At 38.6% G+C, this 13,845-nt stretch overlaps 1 protein-coding gene across 9 annotated transcripts in view; it reads left to right on the top strand.

Annotated features, from left to right (window-relative positions):
- The window catches only part of Vps13b (vacuolar protein sorting 13 homolog B), a 564,131-nt gene that overhangs the window by 26,838 nt on the left and 523,448 nt on the right, over positions 1-13,845 (top strand). For all 9 annotated transcript variants that reach the window (XR_007973922.1, XM_052160919.1, XM_052160921.1 and 6 more), the window contains exons 4-6: positions 7,550-7,670; positions 12,862-13,029; positions 13,637-13,818. Coding sequence is in view for 8 of the 9 variants with exons in the window: in XM_052160919.1 (XP_052016879.1) it covers positions 7,550-7,670; positions 12,862-13,029; positions 13,637-13,818 (471 nt within the window). In the remaining variant the exon portion in view is untranslated. The remainder of the gene's footprint in view (positions 1-7,549; positions 7,671-12,861; positions 13,030-13,636; positions 13,819-13,845) is intronic.

A 13,845-nucleotide genomic window follows, 5' to 3' on the forward strand; every position in this document is an offset into this window, starting at 1 on the left:
TCCTGAAGCCAGTATTTTATGGCCTTATTTTGAAACCAGGCCTTGTCCTCAAAATGGAGACAAATGGAGTTTATGTTACCCTTTTAATTTCTTACAGCCATGCATGGCCTTCTCATGTGGTCCCACCATCCATGCCACTGTATGACTATTTGAATCTTCTCTTCATTTCTGGCAAACTGGATCCCGAGTAGAGCTGGGATCATCTTCATTCTTACCCACCACTTGAGCCTTGCTCAAAGTTCACTTTGTATTTTGTTGCTAGCATTTCTTTTCCCTCAGTGTTCCATTTGGTTACTCAGCCATATTATCAGAAGGGCAAATCCTTTTCTTTTGTATTGGAAACCTAAAGTTTCAAACACCAGGATTTATTTAGACAAAATCCTGAATCTTTATCTGATCTCCTTTTTTATATAGTTATATTTGGTGGTAAGATATACCTTCTGGAAATGTTCTTTAACTTTTACTATTTTACTTAAAATTACATTCTTTGGGAAAACTTACCCCACCCCAAGGATAGTATAGAGTTTAAGAAGAAATATTTTCATATCCAATTCACAACCAAGCATCTGTGTAGGCTTAGATTTTTTAAAACCTACTTTAATAAAGGTTCTAGTCTCCTTTCTAGCCCACTGTCTAGAGGTAGGGGGGAAGTGGTCTATAGAACAAGGGGATGTGGACCTGTGTAGAAGTAGTTCCTTGGGGCCATTCAGTCTCTGTTGTCAGGATACTAACAGTCCAGTCTGAAGAGAGACACCAAACATGAATCAGCAGTGGTGGCTTAATCTGGCGTGATCCATCCAAAACAGCTAGGCCTCCTCCTCCGCTAAATTCATACGAGCCAGCGGGAGTGACCAGAACCAGACAGAAACCCCAGGGAACGGTTCTGTTGTGCTTTTCTCAGTAAGATGAAGATCAGCTAAGACAGCAGCCCATGAAGCACTGCTAGGGTAGCTGTCCAAGTGCCCTTCGCTGTGGGGTCCTGCTTATACTCTCTCTGAACACCGTGTGTCCGTTCTCTCACTGGCCTTGCTTCAGCAAAACATCACAAGTCTGCGTCTGCATCACCTGACAACCTCAATCCACTTCATATCTGATTTTCAAGCCTGAAATTAGTGGGCCCCATCAGTATCATTCACAAAGTTAGAATGAATATTGAAGTCAGACCATCAGCTACTGTCTTTTGGATCCTGAGAATGTAGGAGAGTCATTGGTTAAATTAAAAATACATGGTTCCTTTGGGGTCAGGGAATGGCATAAGAATAATGGGAAAGGGAATTGAATTAGTTTCAGAGTTTAACCATTTTGTTTTAGAAATGGTTGTTAATAATTTCTTGTGTGTGTTCATGTATGCATGCATATATGTATATAGGTGCACTCACTTGTGCTTGTTCTTTTGAGGTCAGAGGTGAAGTTGGGTCTCTTCTGGAATGCTCTCCATTTTATTCATTTTTTTATTTTTCTCTCTTTTTTTATTAGATATTTTCTTTATTTACATTTCAAATGTTATCCCCTTTCTTCATTCCCCCTCTGAAAACACCCTACACCATTCCCCCTCCCCCTGCTCACTAACCCACCCACTCCTACTTCCCTGTCCTGAAATTCCCCTACACAGAATAAAGGGCCTTTCCTTTCATTGTTGTCCAACAAGCTACATATGCAGCTGGAGCCACGGGTCCCTCTGTGTGTACTCTTTGGTTGGTGTTTACTCCCTGGGAGCTCTGGGGGTGCTGGTTGGTTCATATTGTTGTGCTTCCTGTGGGGCTGCAAACCCCTTCAGCTTCTTGGGTCCTTTCTCTAGCTCCTACATTGTGGACCCTGTGCTCAGTCCAGTGGTTGGCTGAGAGCACCCACGTCTGTATTTGTCAGGCTCTGGCAGGGCCTCTCAGGAGACAGCTTTCCATTTTATTTTATCAGAGACACTCTTCCGCTGAACCTGGGCTTTGGCAATTTTGGCTATTCTGTTCAGCCAGATCTGCCTGGCTTTGCCCCCAGCACTGGTACCGCTGTCCAGCTTTTGATGTGGGTGCTGGGGATCTGAACTCGGGTCATCTTCTTACAACAAGCAGTTGTACTGGCTTTTGTCAACTCATCTACATCACCCGGGAAAGGCATTTAATTGAGGAATGCCGCCAACAGATGGGCCTTTTCCTGATTAATGATTGACGTGGGCAGGCCCACCCCACTAGGTGTACCATCCCAAAGCAAGGTGGGCCTGGGAGCGTGGGGCTGGGAGGCAGGACTGTGGCTTAACTACAACGCACGGGTCTCATCATCCAGACCTCATCTAAATCTCATTGCTTTCTGCTTAAATAGCACTTCATGAATTTTGGGCTTAAGCTTCTAACCCATGAATTAAATTTAATATAGCTCTTAGTATGTAGGGGTAAGCCAGAAATTTCCACTCTAAAAATTATTTTTATTTGTGTGTGTGTGTGTGTGTGTGTGTGTGGCACGTGCGTGCACCTGTGTATATGTATGAGCGACTCTGGAGTCCAGAAGGGGGTGTCTGATCACTCAGGGCTGGAGTTATAGGCTGCTGGGGTGCTGTGAGCTGCCTGATGTGGGGGCTGGGAACTGAACTCTTGTTCTCGGAAAGAGCTGGGAGTGCTCTTAACTTCAGAGCTATCTCTCAGCTCCAAGGTTCCATATTTGTCCTGAGGCTTAGTAAATTCTCTTCCCTGGTTCTGTTTGTCCTCCCAAGCATATACCAGAGTTTCCTTCTGCTCTCTGGCTCTCTGAAGGGTAGTAGTGCTCACTGAGATTCCTTATGATTTGAGAATTATCACAGTGCTTATTACCTGAGAGAGTGGAGATGAATGTTTGTGTCCACGATCTTTTCCACGTCTCAGGATTCAGCTGCTGGGTGGCCCCACCCTTTTCTGCTCACTGAGTCTGGTGCAGAAAGCACAGTGCACGCCACCTCTTCACTCCTCTATTCAGGTTTTCTCTTCAGCTCTTTCGCGTGTTTTAATTTCTTGCTGTTTTTACAGTGATCCAGTTAACTGTTTTAAGTTCTGTCTTCAATCTATCTCAGCTTTGTGAATTTGCTAACTGACAGTTTCAAGTTTTAATTGACTGACTGTAAAGGCCAAGGGTACAGCCTGCTACCTAGAGCCATGATCTGTCAGATGAGAATAGTACTCTTTTGCATTCAGTACTGGCCTCTTATCCCTCTGTTGGGAAGAAATACATTCTTGCTTTTTTAATGAGGAACAAAGGGCAGTATTTACAGAAATATGTGATCCTCAAGAGAAAACATTCTTTTGCAGTGAAATATGCTTTCCAGACATTTTGGAAAAGTTGAAACCCAAAGAAATGTAGTGTTTGGGGTTAAAAGTTATCGCACATCCTCTGACCAGTGCTTCTGAGGGCGTGGTTCCCTTTGTTTGAAGTCGGAGATCTTCAGTGAATAAAGATTTGTGATTTCCAGAGAGATTCCTCCTGGTGGGAACCACATGACGAATTTAAAAATAATGATGGAAGCAAGTCTAGTTTTAGCATATAGTACATTTAGTTCATAGTTTTATATTTTGCTTTATTTTTATTTAATTAGATTGGGCAGGGTTTGACTAGAAGCCTACTTGCAATCGGACATTTAAAAATATAATTGAAGTCAAAACAAATTCCAGTTACCAAAATGATTCTTACCTAATTATAATATGTATATAATCACAGTTTTTTAACTACAGTAAAGAAAGAAGTATTCACACATTTGATAATGCTTGTTTCATAGCATATATTTGTTTGAGTACCATGATTAATGCCCATTTGTATTCATACTAAAATTTCAAGTTTATTGTAAGTGTATTAAGTTTGCTTTTATCTTTCCAGTAATAGCAATGTAGTTCTCTAGACAGGCTTTACTAACCGTGTGCATGTGTGTGTGTGTGCGCGTGTGCATGTGTGTGTGTGTGTGCGCGTGTGCATGTGTGTGTGTTCTTGAGTGCACATGTGTGTCATGCGTTTTAAACTCAGTGGAAACTCATTTAGTTCACTATATTCCCTTTCGCTTCTAATAACATTATGAAGATAAAAGTAATTTTTTTCTTTTGCTTTAAAATGTTTGCTGTCTCTTGTACACCAGATTTATTGGACTGTGGTAGCATTGAGTGGCTTTTGGCTGGAATGTTTATTATGGCATCATGTAATCTAATACAGGTTGTGATTTCAGTTGGTTTCAGTGTTAAATATTTTCATAATTATGCTAGTTTTGGCAGCTCATGTCAGATTTTTTTTCACATCTAAATTAATGTGTTTTTACTTCTGGGCTTTTGAGACAAATACGTTTCAAAAATTAATAATGTGCTTTTAATGTTAATATTGTGCAGAAATATCTAACTGAACATTTTGAGTTCATTTTTTTGAACTAAGGGTAATTATAGTTAGGTTTGGTCGTAGTAGTACTGCTGTCTTTAAGTATGTAAGGTCTGAAGCATAACCCCAGCTAACAGAAGATGCCATTGTAAAGATTGTATTATGAAGTTGTTTGGTAGAATGAAACCCCAGGGAATTATTTTACATTATTTTAAAATGAACAAAAGCATTTGCAGATTGCCTTTGTTTATGATGTCTAATATTTTGGCTTTTGTGTATATGAAGTTTCAGACAATATTTTCCCTAATGTGTTACTAGTATCTGAGGTTATCCTGTATTATAAAGTCTCACCTTTTATCGGGGTTTATTTCTCTTGTGTTATTGAGTAAGGATTTTCTCTAGTGTTTTTGAATGTCTATGTGTGTTATGCATATTTGTATTGTGTGTGTGGCTCATGTGTGGGTGGGTGCTGTGGTATGTATGAGTGTGTGCATGTGAGGGCTGGTGCTGTGTTATATGTGCACATGGGCATGCGCATGTGTATATGTGGAGTCCAGATGTTAATGCCAAGTGTGTTCCTTTTCTGCTCTAGTGTTTATTTACTGAGGCATGGTTTCTTGCTCAACCTGGGGCTCTGCTAGTCTTGACAGCCACTTTGCCCTGGTGATTCTGTTTCTGCGTCTTGAGTACTGGGAATATGAGGATTGCCATGTCTGGCTTTTTGGTAGGTGCTGGGGATGCAAACTCCTGTCTTTACACTTGTGTGGCAAGTGTTTGACCCATGGAGCCATATATCCAGCCCTGAAACCTTGTTTTATATATATTTTTGAGATTTACTTATTTTAATTTTATATGTATGGATGTTTTTCCTGCATGTATATTGTGCATCACATCCATTCCTGGTGCCCTAGAGGTCAAAAGAGGGTGTTGGATCCCCTGCACCTGGAATTACAGACAGTTGTGAGCAGACATGTGGGTGTTGGGAATCAAACCCAGGTCCTCTGCAAAAGTAGCCTGATAGGCATTTTCTCTCCCTTGGTGATGTAGATATAGGCTAGGTTAGACCAGATTAAAAATAGATAAAGACAGGTTTATCAGAAGGCAGCTCTCTGGTGGGTTCAGTGATCTGGCAGGTGGAGGTCAGTGAAGTCACACAGGGAGGGGGTCTATAGAGGTTAGGTGAGGAGTGGTGAAGTGCCAGCCAGGAGCTGGGATTGTGACCACACATGGTCAAGAACTGAGCCCCTGGGCGGCACTCTTGGGGGGAGTTGCCGGAAACGTGGAGATGAGCAGTGATGACGTGTTAGCCTGGAGTTTTCTCCAAGCAGACCTGGGTGTTAGTGGGGAGCAGTTTTCTCTGTGCATGCTGAGTGGGGGGGAAGGAGGACAGAGAGGGCTTTCCAGCTTATTCATGGCGTGAGCAGGGGTTCCAGCCCAACAGCCCCTTGTTGTTAATTGCTGAGTCATCTTTCCAGCCTTTGATTTTTTTTTTTTTTTGAAAGGTCTTTTCATACTTTTTATTTGAAGTACAATTAGGTCAGCTAATTTAGCAAGTTTTTGGTTTAATTCTTTGTGTGTGTGTGTGAAATAAAACGTAACTTTCTCCCCATTATTATTATAAATGTCATAGTAATTATTGAGTAGTGAAGTGACAGGCAGGGCATTATCATTTAATCTTTGTGGGGGTACTTTTCTCATGGCACATTTGCACATTGTAGGTTAAAAGTGTGTCCTTTTATTCTTAAAAAGAGAATGAGTTGAGGATACCTTACTTAGCTATTTTCTTATACTTGTTTCCTTTACAATTAATTAGTATGCATGTGTGTGTGTAGTGAATTTTAAGGTTCAACTTACCATGTTTTCTCAAATGGAATGACTATGCCTTCTTTCTGTTATTTAAAAAATAAAGAAAAAATACTGCATGGAACTAGTTGTTTGTGTTTTTGATAGATTTAATACCTTCAAGGATAGGTATTATAACTAATTTATCTTAGGAAATAAGTCCTCTAATTAAGACATATGACAGTTATATAAGTGTTAATGTAGAACATAAAATCAATACTCATTTGTACTTTACAAATAAGGATGTAAATAAAAATATGCAGCTTAAGTTTTATATGTAATACCAATAATAATTTAGTAAGCATTGTTAAGTCATGCAAATATTGTAAGAATTATGACATTAATAATAATTAAAGATAAATAAAATGACTTCTTGATTCTAAATAGAAATATAAGTCAAAGAGTTGGACATTAATTCCATTTATTTTGTGTTTGGTTATGGAAATCATTAAACATTTTCTATTAATAGTCATGTAGCTTTGTAAAGCCATAAAATAAGAACTTTTTGTTAATTGTCAGATAATTTGTTTTGGTGCTAGCTGAAGCTTTAAGATAGTGTGTGTGCGTGGTGTATGCATTGGAGGGTAATTGCATATTCTTTACCGCACTCCACCTTATTCCTTTGATGGTTTCTCCTCCTCCTCTTCTTCTTCTTCTTCTTCTTCTTCTTCTTCTTCTTCTTCTTCTTCTTCTTCTTCTTCTTCTTCTTCTTCTTCTTCTTCTTCTTCTTCTTCTTCTTCCTCCTCCTCCTCCTCCTCCTCCTCCTCCTCCTCCTCCTCCTCCTCCTTCTTCTTCTTCCTTCTTCTTCCTTCTTCTTCCTCCTCCTCCTCCTCCTCCTCCTCCTCCTTCTTCTTCTTCTTCTTCTTTTTTTTTTTTTGACAAAATTTCTCAGTGTAGCTGTCCTGGAATTCACAATGTAGACCAGGCTGGCCTCGAACCCAGAAATCTGCCTGCCTCTGCCTCCCAAGTGCTGGGATTAAAGGCGTGCGCCACCACTGCCTGGCCTTTGATGGTTTCTTGCTAAGCCTGGTGCTTGTAGATTTTGACTGGATTGGCTGTCATGAAGCACCATTGACCCTTCAGTCTCTGCTTTGCTCTGTGCTGGGTTTTCAGGTTTGTGCAGCACCATGTCTGGCCTGTTAGGTGTATGCTGGGATCCACAGTCCTCATGTTGTGTATCAAGTGCTGTTAACTGCTGGGCATCTCCTCAGACCTGAAATTAGTTATTGTTAAGTGCTGTTTGTAAATGCAAAATTTGAAAATTGGGTACATAGACTGTCAGAGCTTAAATATTATTAAGTCTCATTTTTAGTAATCATAAATATATATGCTGACCAAAATGTTCTAGTCCTTGAATGTGATCAGTGTTTCTTTTTCCTTTAAAATAAAATAGGATGACCATGAAAGCTGTGGTTCTAATTCTACCAACCGTAGCACTGCTGAGAACACAAAATCATCCATAAAACCCCGAAGAATTCAGCAGGCTGCTCCTACAGACCCTGATTTACCACCAGGTAATTCTAATGTTGACACTGCTGTTATTACTGACCATGTGGTAGTGCTTGTGGAATATATGTTTTCAGTCTTATTTGCTGTCATAAAATGTTTAGGCCATGTGCACATGTGCTTCAGAACATGTCAGGTCCGGAGCCCTCACAGATGGCTTCCAGTCCGATCTTGGTCCATTCTTTGTAGTAAGTTAGACTGAGCTTCTCTCAGCAAAGACTCAGTTTCTGCTTTGTTCTGAGAGCTGACTGGATGCTCTAAAAGTCACCATGGAAATTATAGGATATTGTAGCTGTAGCTGAAAGAAACCTTAGCTACCTTTTTTTTTTTTTTTTTTTTTTTTTTTTTTTTAACCTCCTGATGTCTTACTTTACCAGAGATGGTAGTGAATGGCAAACAAACACTTCCTTGGCAAATATTTCATGAAGAAAAAGGTTATTTCAAGTTAACATTGTGGCCAAATGCATTGCTGCCTTCCCAGTCAACTGTTAGTCACTTGTTAGTTTTTTTTTTAAATTTTTATTGGTCACTGTTTTTGTGCGTTGTAGTGGAGATTAGTGCCTGTGTTGTTGTGCTTAGGTTTGGAGATCTCATCCAGGCAATGTCGGAGGTTAGGCTTAGGTACACAGTTTGCAGCCTGCCGCTCTCAGAAGACTCATCTGTTCAGTTGAGATTAGCATCCTTAGCAGGTGCTCTGGGCAGCTTAGTGCTGATGGCTTGCTTATATAACTGTCTAGCAAAGGTGGCAATCTGTCTGGCTTTTAGTTCCTTTGGGCTGAAGAAAGTGCCACAAGATTTGCTTAATATATTTCCAGAAGTTTCTATAACTTCTTACTAATTACTCCTTTGAAAATAACTGTAGTTTATTCTAATTTATTAAATATGTAGCTTCCTAATTTCCTCAAATTTGACCATGTGTCTCCTTAAAATTTCCAGCATCACTTATCGTGTATAAAACTTGTTTTTTGCTCTAGTTTCTCTTGTGTCCTCTTTTGTATCTTTCTTCCCTCTGTCAGTTTTGGGTTAACTGAAATTTGTTCAGGACTTTGTTTTTCTTAAGAAAGACCTCTAGCCTAGAGAGATAGCTCAGTTCAGTGGTTAAGAGCACTGACAGCTCTTCCAAAGGTCCTGAGTTCAATTCCCAGCAACCACATAGTAGCTCACAACCATCTGTAATGGGATCTGATGCCCTCTGGTGTGTCTGAAGACAGCTACAATGTACTCATATAAATACATTAAATAAATCTTAAAAAAAAAAAAAGCTGGGCAATGGTGGTGCACACCTTTGATCCCAGCACTTGGGAGGCAGAGGCAGGCTTATTTCTGAGTTCCAGGCCAACCTGGTCTATAGAGTGAGTTCCAGGACAGCCAGGGCTTCACAGAGAAACCCTATCTCAAAAAACCAAAAAATGAAAGAAAAGAAAAGAAAAAGAAAAGAAAAAAAGAAAGACCTCAAAATGTTACTTATTAACTTTAGATAGAACCTTTCTAAGGCTGACTTATTGTGAACTGGGATTCTAGACATTTAACAACTCGTCAGAACCAGCATTAGGATTTACACCACTAGAATTATGACAGTGGCTATTTTTAGTGCCATAAAACAAGAGCTATGTTCTACCTGGGTGGCTTGAGGTTAAAATGTTCTTTTTACCCTGACTGTAAACTTAGGAAGTTGTTAAGCAACTGGATCTGTTGGCCAAATACTGGGAAGCAGATCAGTTAATTTTTGCTAAAGAGGGAAAAAGAAAAAGTTGAGAATCAGATTGGTTAAACAGTGATCATTTGTTTAAAGAATGACCTTGATTTCTTTCATGATAGAGGCAAACTCCAGTTTCTAGCTTTTCTAGGGCAGAGTTATATCTCTTTGGTTATAGTTTTGAAGTTGGAACATTTGTATGCATCCAAAAATGATTTAAAATGTTAGCATTTACATTTTTTAATTTGTATGGGCATTTTGCCTACATGCGTCTGTGCACTGCTTGTGTTCCTGCAGAGACCAGAAAGGCTGGAGTTACAAGGTACGAACTGGGTTCTCCTGGAAGAATAGCTAGTGCTCTTCCCCCCGGACCCCCCAAGACAGAGTTTCTCTGTGAAGCCCTGGCTGTCCTGGAACTCACTCTGTAGACCAGGCTGGCTTCAAATTCAGAAATCCTCCTGCCTCCCAAGTGCTGGGATTACAGGCGTGCACCACCACCGCCTGGTACTAGTGCTCTTTACAATGGAGTCATCTTACCAGCTTCTCCAGAAATGAGTCTTAAGAAAAGTATTGCTGTTGTCAGTAGACAGGCATTTGTTTTACTGTTTTGTTGGATAAATAGCTTTCTAACAGGAAAAGAGCAGGAGCTGTATCAAGAAAAGTCTTTCTGATTGTGTGTCTTGACCAGTTAGTACTTGTTAAAGCAGTTCAGTGGTTAACAGTAAACATTTTTTTTTTTTAAATAAATACTTCATGATAGAAAAACCTCAAGATGTAGTAAAAGTAAGATCTTAGGAAACTTGTGTGTGTGCATGTGCTTGTGCTATGATTGGTGTCATATTTCTGATTGGATAAAGGTCAGAAGAGATTGATTCTAACTGACTGGAAGGATATTGTTTTGTTTAAGCCAGAGTCTCTTAATTGAATTATATTTTTCTTTATGAAATATTTTCTCTTTTAAATTGTATGCTAGGAAGTTTAGAGATAAATTTGTTTTTTGCTATGTAGATGTAATACAGATGTATTGCAACATATATACAACACACACACACACACATACACACACACACACACACACACACACACGTACACACACATGCATGCAAGCAGGCACTTTAATACAAATATTTAAAGTTTGGTTAAGCCCAAAACTATGTACTCATTGGGCCAGAAACTATAATTTAATTATAGTCAACTATATATTTAATTATAGTCAACTATCTTTTATCTTCAGTAGCACAATAGTAAACAACCACACTCTGTGAAGGGCCACTTAAAACATGGTAGCGGTATGTTTTTGCCAGTCTTCTGATAATATTGTGAAACAAGTCATAAATAGTTAATGAAGTAATGAATGTGGTTGTGTGCCAATAAAATTGAGTCTTGACAAATTTTGTACAGTCTATACCATCCTCTCTGACCACCATGTAAATGATTAGAATATAATTATTGATGTTTCAGTTTACATTTACTTTTTTTTGGTTTTATCTTTTCTAAGTTCTGCTTTTATTCTTATCCCACCCTTGCTTATTTTCAGAGTGCTAAAGTAGGTGTTCCCTCCATGTGCTTTCTCTAGGCTTTATAGCTATTCTCGATAGAAACGATGGGTAGAGTCCTTCCCTACAATTGGAACTGCATTTTACTGTACACACACACACACACACACACACACACACACACACACACACTTTGTTTTGCTACCTGGAAATTTTTTTTGGTTTACTAATAACATGATTCCAGGACATTAGTATATTTTACATTTTTTTAAAATTAGTGTAGCCATTTGAGTAGTTTTTCTATAGTTTTATCTGTTTTCTTTAGTATGCTTTCATTTTCAGTTTTGTAAAATATTTGACATGTAGGTAGATAAATCCTTGCATACATGTCTTTATTTCCTTAAAGAACTTTTAACTAATTTATAGAATTAAAATATATGAGTAATTTTAATGTTTTCAGCAGAGGTGACAAAAATTATTGTGTGATGATTCTTTGTTCCAACAAAGTTTTGGGGCATTGCTCTTTATTTTTAATATTATAAGTTTTTCCTCGAAATTTTAGGTGAACAACTGCTATCCCATATATTTTATAAATAATTGAGGTTAATATTTTTCCATCTTATTGTTGTTTTGTTACTTTGTGTAAAAAAACCTTAAAATTAACATTTTTATTATATTCCTTTGTTTGCTTGCTTGTTTTGTGTATGCATATATATTATACTTGCATCATAGGTCATGTGTGGAGGATAATTTAGAGGAAGGTCTTTTTTCCCCCATCATTTAGGTCACAGGGTCAAGTTCAGGTCACTAGGCTTCTGAGGCAAGCTCGTTTTTTTTTTTTTTTTTTACTTTCTGAGTCATCTTGCTATCCCTATCCCAGTGTTCTTTATTTTCTTTTTCTCACTTCTGTGCAGTTCAGATAATGTGCATGCATGTACACAGTACATGCATGTATATGCTTAGTGGCTAGAGATTAACATTGTTAGTATTGTTTTTCTCATGCTCTCCACTTTATCTTTTGAGACAGGGTCTGTCACTGAGACTGGTGTGCATCAGTCCAGCCAAACTGGCTGCCTGTGGAGGCCTAGGGTCCACCTGGTTGTGTTTCCCCATCTCTGACTTACAGATGTGTGCCACAGTACGTGGCTCCTTTTCTGTGGGACTCAGGTCCTGTACTGAGAGACAGGTACTTGGTTCACTGAAGCATCTCTCCAATTCTGTAGTTGTCGTTCGCCCACCCCCACCATATAGCGCTGATTGGCCTGGAGGAACTTGTTATGTAGAACAGATTAGTTTTTAACTCACGGAGATCAGCCTACCACCCTGTTGCCACAGCTCCATGTTCCTTACTGCTTTCTTTCAGTCTCTCTGTATTCTTACTGCACTCATGTTTCTCCTCTGTTATGTCAGATTCTGTGTTAGTGAGGGCAGTCAGATCCATCAGTTGGCTGCCTTTGTCCTAGCTTTCTGTTCTGACATGTAACTTAGATATTTTTATCACAAAGGAGGACTACAGAGATGGGAGTTATTTAAAAAAGAAGCTTTCTTCTTTGGATGCATGGCACAGACAACATGTATTAACATTGCTGCACCTCAGTTAATTACTCAATTATTTCTTGTTATGAAGCCTTGGGTAGTCTGGAACTCTTTTTCTTCCTGGACCAGCTCTAGAGTACTAGGAATATAGGAATGCAACACCATGCCAACTATACATGAAACAGGAGGAATCCAGACAACGTATGCTATAGAAAAGAGTGATCATTGTGTGGGATCTAGATTAGCATTATTAAATATGTTCTGGTTTAATATAGTGAATCTTGTCTCCTTATAGCATCTTTTAATGAAAGTGTATGTTTGTCTGTCTGCTAGTCTAATTTATTTAAACTTTAGTTTCTTCTTTACAGAATATTCTAAAATAATGCTCACTTTTCATATACATTGTTTAGTAGCATTCCAAGAGTACTTATTGGTAGACTTGTAACTAATTGAGCTCTTTTTACTTTGTAGGATATGTGCAGAGTCTGATTAGACGAGTTGTAAATAATGTAAACATTGTTATAAATAATCTCATACTAAAATATGTTGAAGATGACATTGTTCTTTCTGTCAACATCACTTCTGCTGAATGCTACACCGTGGGTGAATTATGGGATCGTGCATTTATGGACATTTCTGGTGAGTGAATGTCAAGAAAATAGTGCTAGTGTATACTTCTTCACAAATGATAAAGTACCATTGATTTCCCAATCTTTTTTGGGGGTCCTTTTTGGTAGCTGTAATATAAGCTTTATGCATCTGATGTGGGGAAAGTGCATGTATACAAACATTCATATATAACTATAGGAGGTTAGTAGTAGTGTAAGAAACCATGAAACAACTTAAAATTTTTCATCTTTGATGTACATGTTTTACAGTGAAATGAGTTGTAGCACTAAAAATATATTTGCTTTGAGATTTCAGTGCTTTTTAATGAAGGAAAGTGAGTGTATTGCTTCATACACCTTTGTAAGAACATTTGGAAGTTGATTATCTTGATGCTCTTATCTATGACTTGCCTCCTTGTGTTTTCTCTTGAGAGAGCTCTGTGGTGCTAGCACAGTTTAATAACTGCCACGTACGTGATTATGCTTGTCCCTTTATGTAGGCAGACATTGCACTGCTTTCATTTGTAGGAGAGTCTTTAATAAATAGTAGTATTGTATATGTTGGCATATTCAGAAATGCATTCTAATTTCCCTTTTGGCTTACAGTGGTTTTCTCTTTTTTGTTTCTTTTTTTAAAGCAACTGATCTGGTACTGAGGAAGGCTATCAATTTTTCTGACTGTACAGTTTGTCTTGATAAACGAAATGCTAGTGGTAAAATTGAATTTTACCAGGATCCTTTATTGTATAAATGTTCTTTTAGAACTCGTCTGCATTTTACATATGATAACCTAAATTCCAAGATGCCATCTGTTATTAAAGTGAGTATCTCTATTTCTAGTCTGCTG

This window comes from Apodemus sylvaticus, chromosome 17, assembly GCF_947179515.1.
Source record: "Apodemus sylvaticus chromosome 17, mApoSyl1.1, whole genome shotgun sequence".
Lineage (NCBI taxonomy): Eukaryota > Metazoa > Chordata > Mammalia > Rodentia > Muridae > Apodemus > Apodemus sylvaticus.